Genomic DNA, 17,491 nt, shown 5'->3' with positions numbered 1-17,491 from the left:
CTTAAAAAACAAACATCAATACGTTCCTGTTATAGGTTATGGTAATCTGCAGCCATCACAGCAAATGTCAGGAATATTTTATTTTACTGGCTGGTAAGTGAGTGTGATTTCAAAATCTGGGCCTGAATGCAAAAATGACCTACTTAATCTGGCATTTCATAAAGATAGCAGGTAGGCCTGTGTAGAAGGCGGAAACAGGAAGGCAACCCCAGCCAACAAGATATGACAAGATCAAAGAAGAGGAGTCGTTCTCTTACATAATCGGGTCAAATCTGATCAATACAGGTTTTTAAACTTTTAACAATTGTTTGCTTTAAGGTCCAGATTAGATTTGCTCAGAGTAAACAGTGGTTAAAAAAGTAATTACTGTTTAAAGGAAAACATTTCTTGACTTGCATTAAACTGAGTTAAGCTACATAAGCTAGCTGGTTAACACAAGTTTACCGGAGAATACATGACTTCACTGGAACCTTTCTTTCATTTCCACTCTGTTCAGAATATTAGTGAGCCAATATTAGTGCTCTACCATCCCCGCATGATTTTAAATGTATTTTCATTCCATCTTCCAGTGATTTGTCATAGATTACTTGGTAAATGGAGAATAGCATAAACTTAGTCTATTGCTTTTGTTGTTTAAACTTTAAGGTACATTGTTTATTTGTTACATCACTTCACATCTCTGGACAAGTTACAGTGAGGAGTAATTAACACCAAGGCTTTGGCCAGAAATCAGATGAATATTGGTCCTTGTCTCTGCATCGGTGTCGTGTTTGTTTGTCCATAAAAACGTATGATCCTTGAATGGATAAAAACAGCATATCCGATGCCCATCAACATTTCCCTCAGAGAAAGCATTGACAATTAAATGAATAGTTTATCATCAACGGAGCGATTCGTCTGAGCCCTGGTGTATGGTCCTATCAATAACTTTTACTAAGTTTATATAGAGATTAAGGTATTAGTTTGTGCCTTAAGCCATTTAGGACAGTAAATCCTGTATTATGACTAACACTACCCATGTACCTGGATAAATCCTGTGTCATTGTGGGAACGTTTGCAGCAGTACATTGAAGTTAGCAGACACAGAAAAAAAATCTATTGGAACAAAAATAGTCCACTAAAGTGCATCAATTAGAAAGAGAAGGGAAAGGAAATGAGGCTCCATGGAGAAATCAGAGCTTAGCCTCCACTCAAAGTGATTATTAGGGAGTTGGGGACAAGCAGCAAGCCTCCATTCATAACTGTACAAACGACAATGGGAAGGGACACAGCTGTAGGCCCAAACAAGCACAACAGCAACAAATGAGGAATTGTTTTAGAAACGTGCAGAAATGAAGACATATTGTTAACAACTGTAATCCAATGACTTGCCGTTGTTCAGAGAATACTTTGTGAACATTCAATGTGCAGAGTCCTTCAAAGTAAAGCACAAGTCATGTTTGACAGTGAGATGCTAGGAACACATTTTTAGGGGCATAAATGTTCTGCTGAGGCTTGGAACATAAAAGTCAGAACAACAATAATTTGTGCAGAATACTATGACAAACAATACTATAACTATAGTCAAAGGGTAGGTGGAAGTTAAATATTTTTCCAGGCGAGTCCAGGTGAATACTAGACAAAAATGCAGGTCATGGCTAGTGGCTAATATTAGCCAGCTCAAGCTAGCTAGTTTTGCTCAGCCCAATCAGTTAATCTTTACGGCTTTGACAATAGTGCATTCTGGGTTATTACAAAAATATACCAAAACAGTATAAACCCCAAACACAGCAGTTTGTTGAGAGTGACCATTATGGATTTTCTTTGACCAATTTCTTTTTTTTTTAGATTAAGGCAGATGGCCAATTTACAGTCTAATGTAATTAGAAAAGAATGCCAATTTTTTTTTAATGTAATAAACCTTTCCTTAAATTGAGTGGTATTTTTATTAAGAGACATTTTAACAGTACTGTAAAATAACGGTTGTGTAAATACATTAATGTTTAGTGCCAGTCAGGAACAGTATGGAAGGACATCATATAGACCAGTTGCACTCAACTCTTCCCCGACAAGATCCAGAGCCTGTTGGTTTTCTGTTCTACCTCATCAATTACTCCACCCACCTGGTGTCCCTTTCCTAAATAAGACCCTGAATAAACAGTGGGAATAAAATAATGTAGTGGACCTGGCTTTGATCCTGAGTTGAGTCTGAAGGCTAAATAGACACTGAAATAAGATAATAAAGAAGTTTTAGAAAGTATTCAGATTATCAGTTCCTCCAAACTTGTACAATATAGACTTCATATCTTTTTTTTTTTATGTTGCCATCTATCTACAAACAATACCCCATTATTGGACATGAAAAACTGAACTCTCATGTACATTCAGACAAGTAACTGCCATTTTTCTTTTGCCACCATGGAAATGGATTGGTCATGATGACACTTCAACACAATGGTGCCAAATCATTCACTTGGTGTGTTTTTTCTCTTTCTGAATTGGGATCCGTTGGTTTCAGAACACAGAAACCCGTAAAAATACCACGATTTATTGGATTTTTGTGCAATTTAATACACAGAATGGGATTTCAGTGTTTAGGTTTGTTAACATAGGTAATTTCTGAATCTAGAAACAGCATTTAAGAAAGAATTGAACTAAATTTCATCCTCACTCAGGGCTCCTTTAAGACTGTAAAAAGTTAATATGTTTGGTGTCAAAGAAACGTTTCACAGATATGACTTGTATTTTGATTTCAATAAAAGTAAATGATTTCATATTTAAATACATAAACATTCATAGATACAATATTCAAGCATTACAAAAATTCTCTCAATTGTGATGTTTACATTCAAATGTCAAATATGTCAACATTCATCCATCCAATGGGCCATTCTGTTGATTAAATCACAGCCAAGCAGGGATGTTCATTTTTATTTAACACACAGCCGACATTCCTACTTCCCTTTAATAAAGGTCCATATAAATCCTATTTACACAACTTACTATAACAGACTAATATGAAGAAGAAACTGAAACCATAGCGACCCTATTTAAGAAGACAAAGTTTGGTTTACAGTCTTAAAGGAGCCCAACTTGATCACGCAGGCGGGCAAAGGACAGCGTCGTCAGTCAGCTACTGGTTGTTTCCTGTCATTGTAGAGCAGCAGTGATACCTGGTCACATCTGGAATCTCAGGAATCCTCACTGATTGTGCAATGACTCAAACTAATGTCATGATAGATTCATTAACCAAATATTTGTACAAGCACCCGCAGGGCTACTGACATGGTTACTAACTGGAATCAGGGCACGGGTTCGAAACCATGCTCCTGGTGACCCGATCATCCTACTGGACTTGGGCTGAACCAACACAGCAGACCGCGTGTGTAGAATTTAGTCAATGATTGATCGGATCAATTAGCTTAGTTGGTCAAATCAGTGACCTGGTCCTTCAGGACAGTAAAGACTACTGACCCACTGGGCCATTGGCTTCAACCAGGCTTTTCATAAGAAGCGTTACAATATGTAAACTGTTCCATTTCTGGTCATTTGCTTGTTTGAAAAAACCTGATCCAACAACCCAATATCTCAAATAGCAGGGTGGGCCCAGGAATGGTACCAAATGGACATAGGCCTGTTTAAAAAGATTCAGCAAAATCAACCGCATTCAAATCACCTTGCATATAAATGACAAGCCTACTTAAATACTTTTGTTCCAGTTTTTGGGCTGGAACTTTATATAAAATGTGAGTCCTTGAATTAGATTGCTGTACTTTAATAAGTCTGTGAAAGTGCTCTGTCATAATTCTGCCTTCTTTGCTACTCTATACAGGCCTAAGTAGTGTTTCAACAGCCTACACATTTTGGCTGCGTATACATTCATTTAAAACATCTGCCTTAGTCCAACACCTTCCCTTAAAGCAAGATATGGTCACATTTTCCAGGGTCAATCGCCAGGACGCTACGACACATCCCACCTCAGCGTGGGTGACAGGGTGTCTACAGAAGAACAACATAACAGGACGCCCACACCAAGACAGCAAGGAGGCAGCTGGCTAGGGCCTGCTCAGATTACACCGCTTCCATTATAGACCCAAGACAGGCCAGCACAGGCCCCCTGGTCCCACAGGGGATCACACACATTTCAGGTTTTTGGAAGCTAAATGACACACGGCCAAGCCCAGCTACATCATGCAGGAGGTGGAGCGCATGCCAACATGGCTGCCAAAGCAAATTACAGTCAGGAGACAAACAATTTCGTCATATTGATGACACCGGCCCAACTGTCCTTTACAAGCCCCATGTGTTGAAGGTGTGAGCCGGTGTTGAGGTAAGCGAACGGCACCAGCAAAGCTAAAGCGAACGGCACCAGCAAAGCTAAAGCGAACGGCACCAGCAAAGCTAAAGCGAACAGCACCAGCAAAGCTAAAGCGAACAGCACCAGCAAAGCTAAAGTGACTCAAACCTTCAATGACTGCAGAGTGTATCAGACCTAATTTCCTGCATTTCCGTTTGGGGTTTGCTGCACAAGGCAAACTGAAACTGCAAGTTGGAGTGACAAACTTATGCGAGAAAATAAAACATTGAGTGTCAAACTTGGGGGGGGGGTCATTGACTGACGTCAGTCATTGACTGACGGTTCACCTCCTCAATGAGGAGTCAGGGAGACAGCGGTTTATTCTGCAGTGTTCAGTAACCGCCCAAATACTACCTGGGTTATGAAAGGTTTGTTCTATTCTTATATTCTGACGAGATTGCAAAAACACGCCCAGCAACATTCCAGGCAGAGCCAGTGTTCCTGCATGCACATGTAGGAAGCAAGACGCTAGGTCCCGAATGCCAAGAGACTAGATTAACTATAGTCCGCTGAGCGAACACAGACCACCCATCATGGGTTATGCAGACGCTGGCACCAAGCTAGGCCGTGGTGCTCGTAAAGTGGGCTACAATTTTCTTCCAACCAGGCCCCACACCTGACTAACTGAGCTACTTCAGGAGTTAACCTGGTCTTTCTGGTTGATCAAAGCATGAAGGGTGTGGTGTGTAAAGTCCGGACCTGGGTGGCCCGATCACACTCTAGAGAAGTACAGCACTGAACACTGCTTCTCCCCACCTCATCGGGTTGTCCTGGGATTTGGTTTCAACCGCAATGGCCAAAATCCTGTCACCACAGTTGGGAGAGCCCAGTTAAAAGTTGTCTATTCAACTTTTAGAGCATTCAGAATGCTCTATTCTGAACAGTGAATCCATTCTCCCAGGCAGAGGAGAGGGTATGGAAAAACAGGCGTGTATTTATGGTGTTTGCAAACACATCATCCATTGATCTTTCCACAGGTGGCAGCATAAAGGCTAAATGAACAAGCAGTGTGTCAATATGGACGGCACAGAGGTGATGAGATGTGCTTCAGATTATCCTCCCACAGCACCTTTGTTGTGAGGGACCACAAAGACGAATAGCAGCATGACTCCGGGTTGAGTATTTATGTTGAGTTCAAAACATGTTTGGGTTAGCGTTCACCCAGACTACTACACAGCAATAATGCAATTCCACAGGGTGTTCAACAGATAGAAGCATGTTATTCAAACAGGGCATGAGGTTTCGGGCCAGCAGTGTCTTGTTCTGAAGCCGTCGTGGCGGGTGACGGTTAATCATTCATCCTGAGGGCTATAAGGCCAGAGGTAAATGCTACTTTAGACAAATCCAATGGCGCTCTGAAGGATTCGGTTTGATATGTTCCTCCATGTGAACCGTGACACATCACAGGATCAGAGGCTTGTTGTTTGATTGACAATGTGGGTGTGTGTGTAACCGGATGAAAAGTAAGAATAAAATAATTATAAGTGTAAGGTCAATACAGCCACTCCCTCTTTTATTTGATCTTAGGCTTATATCAATAAGTTTATGCAATAGTTATCAATAGACCACACCTTGTTATACAACTAGTGGGCTACCATACGTCACTGCACGGCCCAAGACTGGCGAAGTCTGATCGCATTAAAATAAGAAGCGATTAAATAGGAGCGACACTGGTATCAATTTAATTGATTAGAGGGATAACGAAATAGGCCTACACGTACTGAGTTGAGAGGCTTTTTTTCTTTGCGTAAAAAAACATCCCTGGTGGACTGGTGGAAGATATAAGTTTTGCAAACAGTGGCGCAGCCCAGGAGAAACCGTCTTAAATTAATGGAACTTAAACTAGGCCTCTGGAACAACATTCTACAGTTGCCAATCAAAACGGTTCAGCGACATGTCACGGGATGAGACAACACAATTCCGCCACAGCTTCGAGAATGTTCAAAATGAGGCGTACTAGGATGTTATAGAATATCGTCATAATCCACTGAATCATATCACCATATCGGCATTCATTCAGGGCATTATAACTAGCACGCTAGCTCTGCACCACTTCAGAAACGAGCGTCCTACCGTAGCAGGACAAAGATATTATACATTGAAATATATATTTTTACCTGGTCTAGGGGAAGATTGATTATCTCACTTATCGGCTGCAGTAAATTGGAGCCAGTGCAGGACGATGTCGTTTCAGTAGCCATAACTGAGTCTGCGAATCCTAGCTCCCCTTCACCGTCGCAGATTAAGTCTCCTGCGTTGATAAGCTGTTGCTGCTGCGACTGAACCAGGCTAGATGGATGTCATCCGTATTACAGCACCACCAAATGCCACAGCACCAACGACAACAAAGACAGAGTGGGCGGAGGGATATATTTCCAGCCCCCCAGTGACATCTCTCCGCCTATCGGGTAGAGAAAGTGATTTTAACTGACCAATCAGATGTATGTGGATGGAAAAGAAACGACTATGTACATTTCCCCCCAAAACCTATCAAAATAAAGTAGAATGTGCGGTTTACAGTACGCAACAAATAAATACAGTACGTAATAAATGTGTCATCTTATTTGGAGAAGAAAAAAAGCATGTTCTGATTTAACGATGAACATCAGCTTAAAGATTGAAATGTAAAAAAAGTTTTACAATATTACAGTTTGTAAACATGTTAAACTGTATAACCTACGACGTATATTTATACAGTTTCTGCCCAATTTAGTATAGTTGAAAGGAGGTTTTTGGGATAACGATTGACCCGCCAAAAATTTTTTTTACTCTTTGTATTTTGTTATATTACTGGAGTGTTTGCGTAAAGGTATATATTTTTTTATTATTATGATGAAATTAAACTAAAAGCGAAATTGTACACTAAAATGTATTGGCTACTATGTGTCAGTGCATGTGGTCAATGTATGGCATTGAGTGTCAGATTCCCACTCAGTGTTTGATTTCCATCTAGGGGCCATTCCTGAGATGGACAGGAGTGGATATGCTAACTTCACAGTTTGCAAGGAATGTAGGAATCAGAGGCAACATAGACAGGTATGTAGAGGCTGCACTCCCAATGCAATTATAGACAGCCCTTAAGCACTCGCCCACACCCCTTTCCCTTGGGGAATCCCCATCAGGTGCAGAGTCAGAGCGTTCTTTCACTAGTATGGTGTGTTTAGATGAACAAGACTTGTTGACAAACTCAGCGCAAACTTTCAAGTGTCTACTAAAAACTCATCTCTACAGCATGGTTTATAATTAGGTGTAGCCTGGCCCGGGGGCATGAAGGTGACCAGTAGGCTTGATACTGTCCACCCTTGCTGTCTTGCCAGGTGGGCTCTCGTCGCCACTGGCATGCCCTCCCTCCAATGCCTTTCGGGGGAAGAGTCACTGGCTTGTTGTTGACTCTCTGTTGCGCACTTGTGCAATTGGGCTGTACGCTGCTGGCAATACTCAGCCCTCATTCAGGGGGATTGCGGTTGGTGGGTGTCCCTTTGGTAAAGCCCTGGCAATGTGGGTGGATTGATTTCCTGCCTGTTGGGCCCTGTCCGGGGCCTCCCCCGGGTAGGGCCACAGTGTCACCGGACCCCCCCGTCTCAGTTCCAAGGTGTTACGCTGCTATATTATTGTGCTGGGGGATATGAAGAATGCATTACTAACTTTTCTCAGTCTCCTCCTGTTTTACATTTTAGGAGGAGATGAGGTCCTGGTCCACACCTGCGGATTACCTGGTTTGGGGGGCCCGTTGCTGTCCCTGTCCTTTCCACCTGGTCATACTTCTGACCTAGTCTAAAATCAAAGAGACTCTGGATTTAGCCCAGAGAAATGTATTTATTATTCCAATTGGACTCTTAATATCTCACAGCCAGAAGAGGACTGGTCACCCCTCTGAGCCTGTGTCCTCTCTAGGTTTCTTATTAAAATTTGACCTTCTTAGGGAGTTTTTCCTAGCCACTGAAATTCAACACTACTGTTGTTTGCTCCTTGGGGTTTAAGGCCGGGTGTCTCTGTAAATCACTTTGTGACAACTGCTGTTGTAAAAAGGGCTTTATAAATACATTTGATTGATTGATTGATCTCTAACTGGCACCTGAAAAAGTCTACTATCACCAGCAATAGCATATGACTGTAGGAGAATACCATATTAGTTACCAGGTAAACAACATTATTAGTGATCTGTAATGTAAATACAATTTATACTCCATGTTTTCTCATTGCTAGTGTGAATAGAAAATTGTATATACATATTACATAGACCGATCAGCCATAACATTATGACAACCTGCCTAATATTGTGAAGATCCTCCTTTTGCCGCCAAAATAGCCCTGACTCGTCGAGGCATGGACTCCACTAGACTGAAGGTGTGCTGTGGTGCCTGGCACCAAGAAGTTAGCAGCAGATCCTTTAAGTCCTGTAAGTTACATCCACATGAATGGCAGGACTCAAGGTTTCCCAGCAGAACATTATCCAAAGCATCACACTGCCTCAACCACCTTGCCTCCTTCCCAAGGTGCATCATGGTGCCATGTGTTCTCCAGGTAAGCGACAAACACGCACCCGGCCATCCATGTGATGTAAAAGAAAACATGATTCATCAGACCAGGCCACCTTCTTCCATTGCTCTGTGGTCCAGTTCTGATGCTCACATGCCCATTGTAGGCACATTCGGCAGTGGACAGGGGTCAGCATGGGCACCCTGACTGGTCTGCGGCTACGCAGCCCCATACGCAACAAACTATGATGCACTGTGTGTTCTGACACCTTTCTATTTCTATCTACTGATAGTATCAGTACCAGCATTAACTTTTTCAGCAATGTGAGCTACAGTGGCTCGTCTGTTGGATCGGACCACACGGGCCAGCCTTCGCTCCCCACGTGCATCAATGAGCCTTGGCCGCCCATGACCCTGTCGCCGGTTCACCACTTTTCCTTCCTTGGCCCACTTATGATAGGTACTGACCATTGCAGACTGGGAACACCCCACAAGTGCTGCAGTTTGGAAATGCTCTGACCCAGTCGTCTAGCCATCACAATTTGGCCCTTGTCAAAGTCTCTCAGATCCTTACACTTGCCCATTTTTCCTGCTTCTAACACATCAACTTTGAGGACAGAATGTTCACTTGCTGCTTTATATCTCTTATGACTTCACCTGTCAGTGGTCATAATGTTATGGCTGATGGGTGTATCAGTGTTATTGACTTCACCTGTCAGTGGTCATAATGTTATGACTGATGGGTGTATCAGTGTTATTGACTTCACCTGTCAGTGGTCATAATGTTATGGCTGATGGGTGTATTATGTAGAAGCTGAAGGGTATAGGGTCTGAGGCTGAATGGTATATATGGGCCTGGTGTTACAATCTAAAATCAACAGGAGACATTCTTTTAAGGCCTGTTATTACATTCTAAAGTCATCATCAGACATTCTCTTAATGCCTGTTATTCAATTCTACAGTCATCAGGAGACATTCTTTTAAGGCCTGTTATTACATTCTAAAGTCATCAGCAGACATTCTCTTAATGCCTGGTATTACATTCTAAAGTCATCAGCAGACATTCTCTTAATCCCTGGTATTAGATTACAATAAAATGCCATAGCATTCAATATAGAAATCCAGGTAACTTAGAAATCACCAGATACAAAAATGAATGTTCACCCGTTGAAGTAAAAAAATAATTTCCATTGGAATCCATGAGTAAAATAGTAAATGAGAAACAGATTCTGGTTTCCAATTTGGGAGTTTATTACAAAAAGTTAATGTGATTTTTTATTGGTACCGTAGGAGCCATTTCATGTATTGTATTGTCTAGTTGTTTTTGGATGTCACTCTTCCAGGGCACTAGGTGTCAGTCATGTTTATGTCACGAGGTGGGTGTTTTGTGATAAATGGCCAGGTGTGGGAATTGTGACTTGTTCTTGGTTATGGAAGCTTATGGTTTCTTACCACTATCACCATGTTACTTTACAGCTAACACTACAGGATTATTTTCTCTCTGAACCATCACTCAGCACTACAGTATTTTGTGACATCAAGGCACCTTGTGTAGGGGCTCCATTCCCATCACCTTGTGTAGGGGCTCCATTCCCATCACCTTGTGTAGGGGCTCCATTCCCATCACCTTGTGTAGGGGCTCCATTCCACATCACCTTGTGTAGGGGCTCCATTCCCATCACCTTGGGTAGGGGCTCCATTCCCATCACCTTGTGTAGGGGCTCCATTCCACATCACCTTGTGTAGGGGCTCCATTCCCATCACCTTGTGTAGGGGCTCCATTCCCATCACCTTGTGTAGGGGCTCCATTCCACATCACCTTGTGTAGGGGCTCCATTCCCATCACCTTGTGTAGGGGCTCCATTCCCATCACCTTGTGTAGGGGCTCCATTCCCATCACCTTGTGTAGGGGCTCCATTCCCATCACCTTGTGTAGGGGCTCCATTCCCATCACCTTGTGTAGGGGCTCCATTCCCATCACGTGAGGGATATTTAACCTCCCAGTGTGCGGCTTGGGGTGCAAGGATCACTATAAAATACACAAATATGCAAATATAGATTCATGGAACAGTGGAATATTCCAAATATTCATTGCAAAGGCATTATTCAAAATGTAAAACTTGTGGGTTAGGAGTAAAACTATGAATTACTGACTCTGTACTGGATTGATGCGGCATTGGCAATTACCAACAGAAATTATTCATATTTGGAAAGGAAATATACAGATTGCACAAGGCCGACGCTGTCCAGATCCTCCACACAAAGTCGTATGACATCTTAATTGCTGTGAGAACTCCAGTTGCCATGACAATGAGATAAAGAGCCTGTAGCTAAGCGATAGCAGCCCTTAACTGTAGAGTTCTGACACGTGTGACAGAAGATCCAGTTCACAGGCATGATTTTAAGTGGTCTCTAGATTCCTTCTTCCCTGAATTTCTTTACCTGTTCTGCTGAATGTGTTTCTTTGTGAGATCCTCAGTAATATACACTGATTCAACATACAGTGCCCTCCACAGTTATTGGCACCCCTAGTGAAGATGAGTAAAAAAGGTTTCTAAAATATTCACGTTTTGGTGAATCTGCTTAATGACACACTGATTTTTTTTTTAAACATCTAACTTTTAATTGAAGTAAATTAATTCTGGAAATCCATAAATATTATTTTTTTCACAAAACTCCATGTTGCATGATTATTAGCACCCCTAGAAATTATTATAAATAAAATGTAACTGAAGCATTTTTTCCATTTAGATTGTACATTTTTAAGTTGGTCAGAGTGTTGAGGAACTGTCAAGCAGTAATCCATGACTTCCTTTTTCACTGGGGTATAAATATGAGATGGCACAGAGGACATATTCCCTAATTCATACATCAACATGGGAAAGATAAGAGAACACACAAATGAAATGAGGGAAGGGTGTGTTAAGCTTCATAAGTCATGGAATGGCTATAGAAAATAGCTACTCATCTGAAAATGCCCTTATCTGCCGTTAGGGCATTACAAAAAAGTTTAAAGCAACTGGAACTGTTACAAACTTGCCTGGAAGAGGACCCAAGTTTATTTTGCCCCCACGCACAGTGAGGAGGATAGCAAGAGTATGATGGTGCGAGTGTAACAAGTGTGTAAAGGTGAGGGAAGAAAGGAAAACAAAAACAAGGAATAACGATCAAAGAGTAATTTACTTTCGTTTTTGAAGATCACAGTTGGAGATTTACAAAGAAGAGTAGCATCTTGGGCAGTAGCGGCTGGGAAACCCCCGTAGTCACCACCCTGGATAGCAAAAAACAGACTTGGCCTATGTACAAATATATATATATATATATAAAAAAGGAAAAAACTTTGAGGGCGCTCATTGAGAGCCCCAAGTTTCACCTGCCAGGTAAAGGAATCCCGTAATGTAGACAACGTAACAGATCTTCATCCACTTCCATTAAATAAATGGGCTAAATAGTCTCAAAATCCCTGAATCTGGCAACAATGGCTTTTGCATATCTTACATGCACTTCTAAGCCATTACATCTCTAGAACGCGCACATTTCAAAAATGCTAATCAATATGTTTTGCTAGATGACTGTTGTCTGAACAAGCTCAAGCAAAACACCTGAAGATTACATTCTTATTTAGACCAACCAGAGAGGAAGCTCTCATCAGCATCTCCACAGAGGAATCACTACCGCAGCAGCAGGTAGCTTGCAGCAGCATATCTTCACCAGCAACCAGCCTTTCCAACGCAACATCCCTGGCACTGCCGAAGTGTATTTAGGGCAGGGGCCTCAAGCTCAGAATTTGCGGGGAGGCCTCTGCAAAGTCCCAGCCACTGTTGATCTTGGGGTCACAAATTCTCTAAAATTAACAGCCAACAAATTATTTGGAAGGCATGCCAGAAAGCCTTTCCTGTCATTACACCACAAACGTAAGCACCTGGAGTATGTTAAAAGCTACTGGAACTTTGACTGGAACCAAGTGCTATTTAGCTTTTTGGCAACAAACACTCAAAATGGGTTTGGCATAAACAGAAGGATGGCTATGCTGAAAAGAACCTGATCCTCACTGTTCAGTATGGTGGAGGTTCCATGATGTTGTGGGGTTGTTTTTCCTCAAAAGGCCCTGGGAACCTTGTTTGAGTACATGGCATCATAAACTCCATGAAATATCAGGACATTTTAGATCTGAATCTGGCTGCCTCTGCCAGGAAACTTAAACTGGGTCGTCATTGGATCTTCCAGCAGGACAATGATCCTAAACATACTTCCAAATCAACACAAAAATGGTTCACTGAACAAAAAATCAAGCTTCTGCCATGGCCATCTAAGTCCCCTGACCTAAACCCCATCCAAAACCTGTGGGCTGAGCTGAAAAGGGGAGTGCATGAGGGAGGAGCAAACTATTGAATGCAGGATTGTACAAATTATTGAATGCAGGGGTGCCAATAATCATGGCACACGTGGTTTTGTTTGACATCATTATTTCTTGATGACAGATTTCTTTTCAGTATAAACTTACTTCAATTAAAGGTTGGATGTTTACCATTTCATTCAGTTTGACATTAAGCTCATTCACCAAAATAATTGTTTAATAAGCCTTTTTTTACTCATCTTTACTAGGGGTGCCAATAACTGTGGAGGCCACTGTATAACAGGGCATTTCCAGAAACATTTCAAATAGTATTTAATGCGAGCTAAACAAGTCTTCACAGTAGCTTGGTGCTATAATTTCTTAACAGACATTTAATATGATAGTCATTAATTATGATAGTCATTAATTATGATAGTCATTAATTATGATAGTCATAAGGAACATTAATACTTGGCACATTTCTACTTAGTTTCTATATTACAAGTATGTTGTGTACTGACATAGAAATCCAACAGGAGGCAGTACGTCCAAGCATTTTATAATCGGTTGCCATTACATCATCATGGCAGTAGAGGTAGAGAGTTAACAGTCTCACAACCTGTAGCCTATTCTAAGTTATTTAACCTTATATTCCACAACCTGTACCCTATTCTAAGTTATTTAACCTTATATTCCACAACCTGTACCCTATTCTAAGTTATTTAACCTTATATTCCACAACCTGTACCCTATTCTAAGTTATTTAACCTTATATTCCACAACCTGTACCCTATTCTAAGTTATTTAACCTTATATTCCACAACCTGTACCCTATTCTAAGTTATTTAACCTTATATTCCACAACCTGTAGCCTATTCTAAGTTATTTAACCTTATATTCCACAACCTGTACCCTATTCTAAGTTATTTAACCTTATATTCCACAACCTGTACCCTATTCTAAGTTATTTAACCTTATATTCCACAACCTGTACCCTATTCTAAGTTATTTAACCTTATATTCCACAACCTGTACCCTATTCTAAGTTATTTAACCTTATATTCCACAACCTGTACCCTATTCTAAGTTATTTAACCTTATATTCCACAACCTGTTCCCTAATTCTAAGTTATTTAACCTTATATTCCACAACCTGTACCCTATTCTAAGTTATTTAACCTTATATTCCACAACCTGTACCCTATTCTAAGTTATTTAACCTTATATTCCACAACCTGTACCCTATTCTAATTTATTTAACCTTATATTCCACAACCTGTACCCTATTCTAAGTTATTTAACCTTATATTCCACAACCTGTACCCTATACTAAGTTATTTAACCTTATATTCCACAACTTGTACCCTATTCTAAGTTATTTAACCTTATATTCCACAACCTGTACCCTATTCTAAGTTATTTAACCTTATATTCCACAACCTGTTCCCTAATTCTAAGTTATTTAACCTTATATTCCACAACCTGTACCCTATTCTAAGTTATTTAACCTTATATTCCACAACCTGTACCCTATTCTAAGTTATTTAACCTTATATTCCACAACCTGTACCCTATTCTAAGTTATTTAACCTTATATTCCACAACCTGTACCCTATTCTAAGTTATTTAACCTTATATTCCACAACCTGTTCCCTAATTCTAAGTTATTTAACCTTATATTCCACAACCTGTACCCTATTCTAAGTTATTTAACCTTATATTCCACAACCTGTACCCTATTCTAAGTTATTTAACCTTATATTCCACAACCTGTACCCTATTATAAGTTATTTAACCTTATATTCCACAACCTGTACCCTATTCTAAGTTATTTAACCTTATATTCCACAACCTGTACCCTATTCTAATTTATTTAACCTTATATTCCACAACCTGTACCCTATTCTAAGTTATTTAACCTTATATTCCACAACCTGTACCCTATTCTAAGTTATTTAACCTTATATTCCACAACCTGTTCCCTAATTCTAAGTTATTTAACCTTATATTCCACAACCTGTACCCTATTCTAAGTTATTTAACCTTATATTCCACAACCTGTACCCTATTCTAAGTTATTTAACCTTATATTCCACAACCTGTACCCTGTACACAACCTGTAACCTTATATTCCTCACCTTGTTCCCTATTTTATCTTGATTATTGAATATTATATTCCTCACCCTATGGCCTCGTTTACTAAGTCCTGTATGAACACAGAAAAATACGCAATATGCTGTATAGTTTTTAACAGTATCTACCCTCACATCAAGTACACAAAACACAATTACAAAACACAATTAAAAAACACAACCAAAATCCCAAAACACAATTACAAGAAACAAACACAATCTCCATGTAAAATATCTCCCACCACCCCTCTGATGTTTTTGTCCATTCCTAACATACCTTGGACATGATTGACATGATGGACATGTTAGACATGATAGACATGTTAGACATGATTGACATGATGGACATGTTAGACATGATGGACATGATGGACATGTTAGACATGTTAGACATGATTGACATGATGGACATGTTAGACATGATGGACATGATGGACATGTTAGACATGATGGACATGTTAGACATGATTGACATGATGGACATGTTAGACATGATGGACATGATGGACATGTTAGACATGATTGACATGATGGACATGTTAGACATGATTGACATGATGGACATGTTAGACATGATGGACATGTTAGACATGATTGACATGATGGACATGTTAGACATGATTGACATGTTAGACATGATGGACATGATGGACATGTTCGACATCATCAAAACTGTCAGATAGCTTAACACTTCTGCTACATATTGTACAACATATTGTTTCACCGTTATACAAAAGTGTACAATGAATCAATCAATTTACTTGCGTGCTGAAAGTATTTGTTTACCCACTAATATATAAATATTGCAAATCGATAATTGTTTTCTCTCATAGAAAACCTTGGTATCTGGTTGCTAAGTAAACAACTTTTTGTCTGTCAAAAGAGTAATTCACCTCTAGATTCTTAAGCTGAACACATTGCTACTGCAATTCCAAAACAAAATAATGAAATTGTAAGCCTCATAATACAAATCTTGTTTACATATAATTCTAATTATTTTTTTCAGCAACTCAGCTGTATATTCTGGACCTTATTGAATACTGGGATTGCCTAAAGGTCAGTCTCTGTGATAATGATTGGAAGGATTTGGTAAGGACTGGAATGTTAGCTAGAGATTAGCACAGAGGTGGATGATAGAAAAATTCTCTCACTATTACAGTGAATCCCTGTTTTAGCCTTAGGCTAACAAACCAGACACACACACACACACACAACACACACACATTCATCCTCATTATGATCCTATTCTGCCGACCAGTGAGGTAGAGCTGGGAAACACATGGGGTCAAAAGTGTGTGTGTGGTTTTGTTTTGTCCACGGAGAGAATAGCCTGTAAACACAGTAAACAACAGTCAAGACCAAAAATTATTTAAGTCTTAAATGCACACTTCTCATTATAAGCAGATGTTGCTGTGATTACTTTAATGAGGAGCTAAATTGTGATTTTACCATTGCCTGGGGAACCCAATATCAACCTAGTTAGGACGAACACACTACATTTTTAAACACATTAAGACAATAAACCTGTCTATGACGTCTGCAGTTCTAAAAGAATAGAAAAAAACGAATTATATTGTTTCATAATAAAGAATACTAATTACCTTGTTCTTCAGTATTCTAATAAGGAATACTAATAGAGAATACTAAATACCTTGTTCCACAGAATTCTAATAGAGAATACTAATAGAGAATACTAAATACCTTGTTCCATAGTATCATAATAGAGAGTACTAATTACTTCATTGCGCAGTATCATAAAAGAGAGTACTAATTACTTTATTGCGCAGTATCATAAAAGAGAGTACTAATTACTTTATTGCGCAGTATCATAAAAGAGGATACTAATTACTTTATTGCACATATAGAATACTAATTAGAGAGAGAAAAAAAATATTGTGGAAAGGCAACAAGAGAGCTTTTAGGGTCTTCCATTGCATTTATTGGAAAACAAGAAATTCTTATTACTTTTTATTTGAATATGTTTTAGTATTAATTGCAATGTTATATAGTGCTTTGTGGATCAAAGGATCACTTCCTTTCTCACACATCCTTGAAACTTTGCAGAGTACTGTAAATCCAATTCATTAATTTTATTGCCATCCCTGTGCCCCTGTTACGGTAATCACATCCCTGTTACGGTAACCACATCCCTGTTACGGTAATTACATCCCTGTTACGGTAATCACATCCCTGTTACGGTAACCACATC

General features: G+C 39.9%; 1 protein-coding gene across 1 annotated transcript in view; it reads right to left on the bottom strand.

Annotated features, from left to right (window-relative positions):
- Positions 1–6,661, bottom strand: part of mboat2a (membrane bound O-acyltransferase domain containing 2a) — a 52,659-nt gene extending 45,998 nt beyond the window's left edge. Inside the window, exon 1 of the mRNA XM_029125449.2 lies at positions 6,454–6,661. Within this exon, the coding sequence (XP_028981282.2) occupies positions 6,454–6,537 (84 nt within the window). The 5' untranslated portion in view covers positions 6,538–6,661. The remainder of the gene's footprint in view (positions 1–6,453) is intronic.
- Positions 6,662–17,491: the final 10,830 nt, after the last annotated feature.

The sequence above is a fragment of the Esox lucius genome, chromosome 15, assembly GCF_011004845.1.
Source record: "Esox lucius isolate fEsoLuc1 chromosome 15, fEsoLuc1.pri, whole genome shotgun sequence".
In the NCBI taxonomy this organism is placed as follows: Eukaryota; Metazoa; Chordata; class Actinopteri; order Esociformes; family Esocidae; genus Esox; species Esox lucius.
This window is presented reverse-complemented; position numbering and strand designations above follow the sequence as displayed.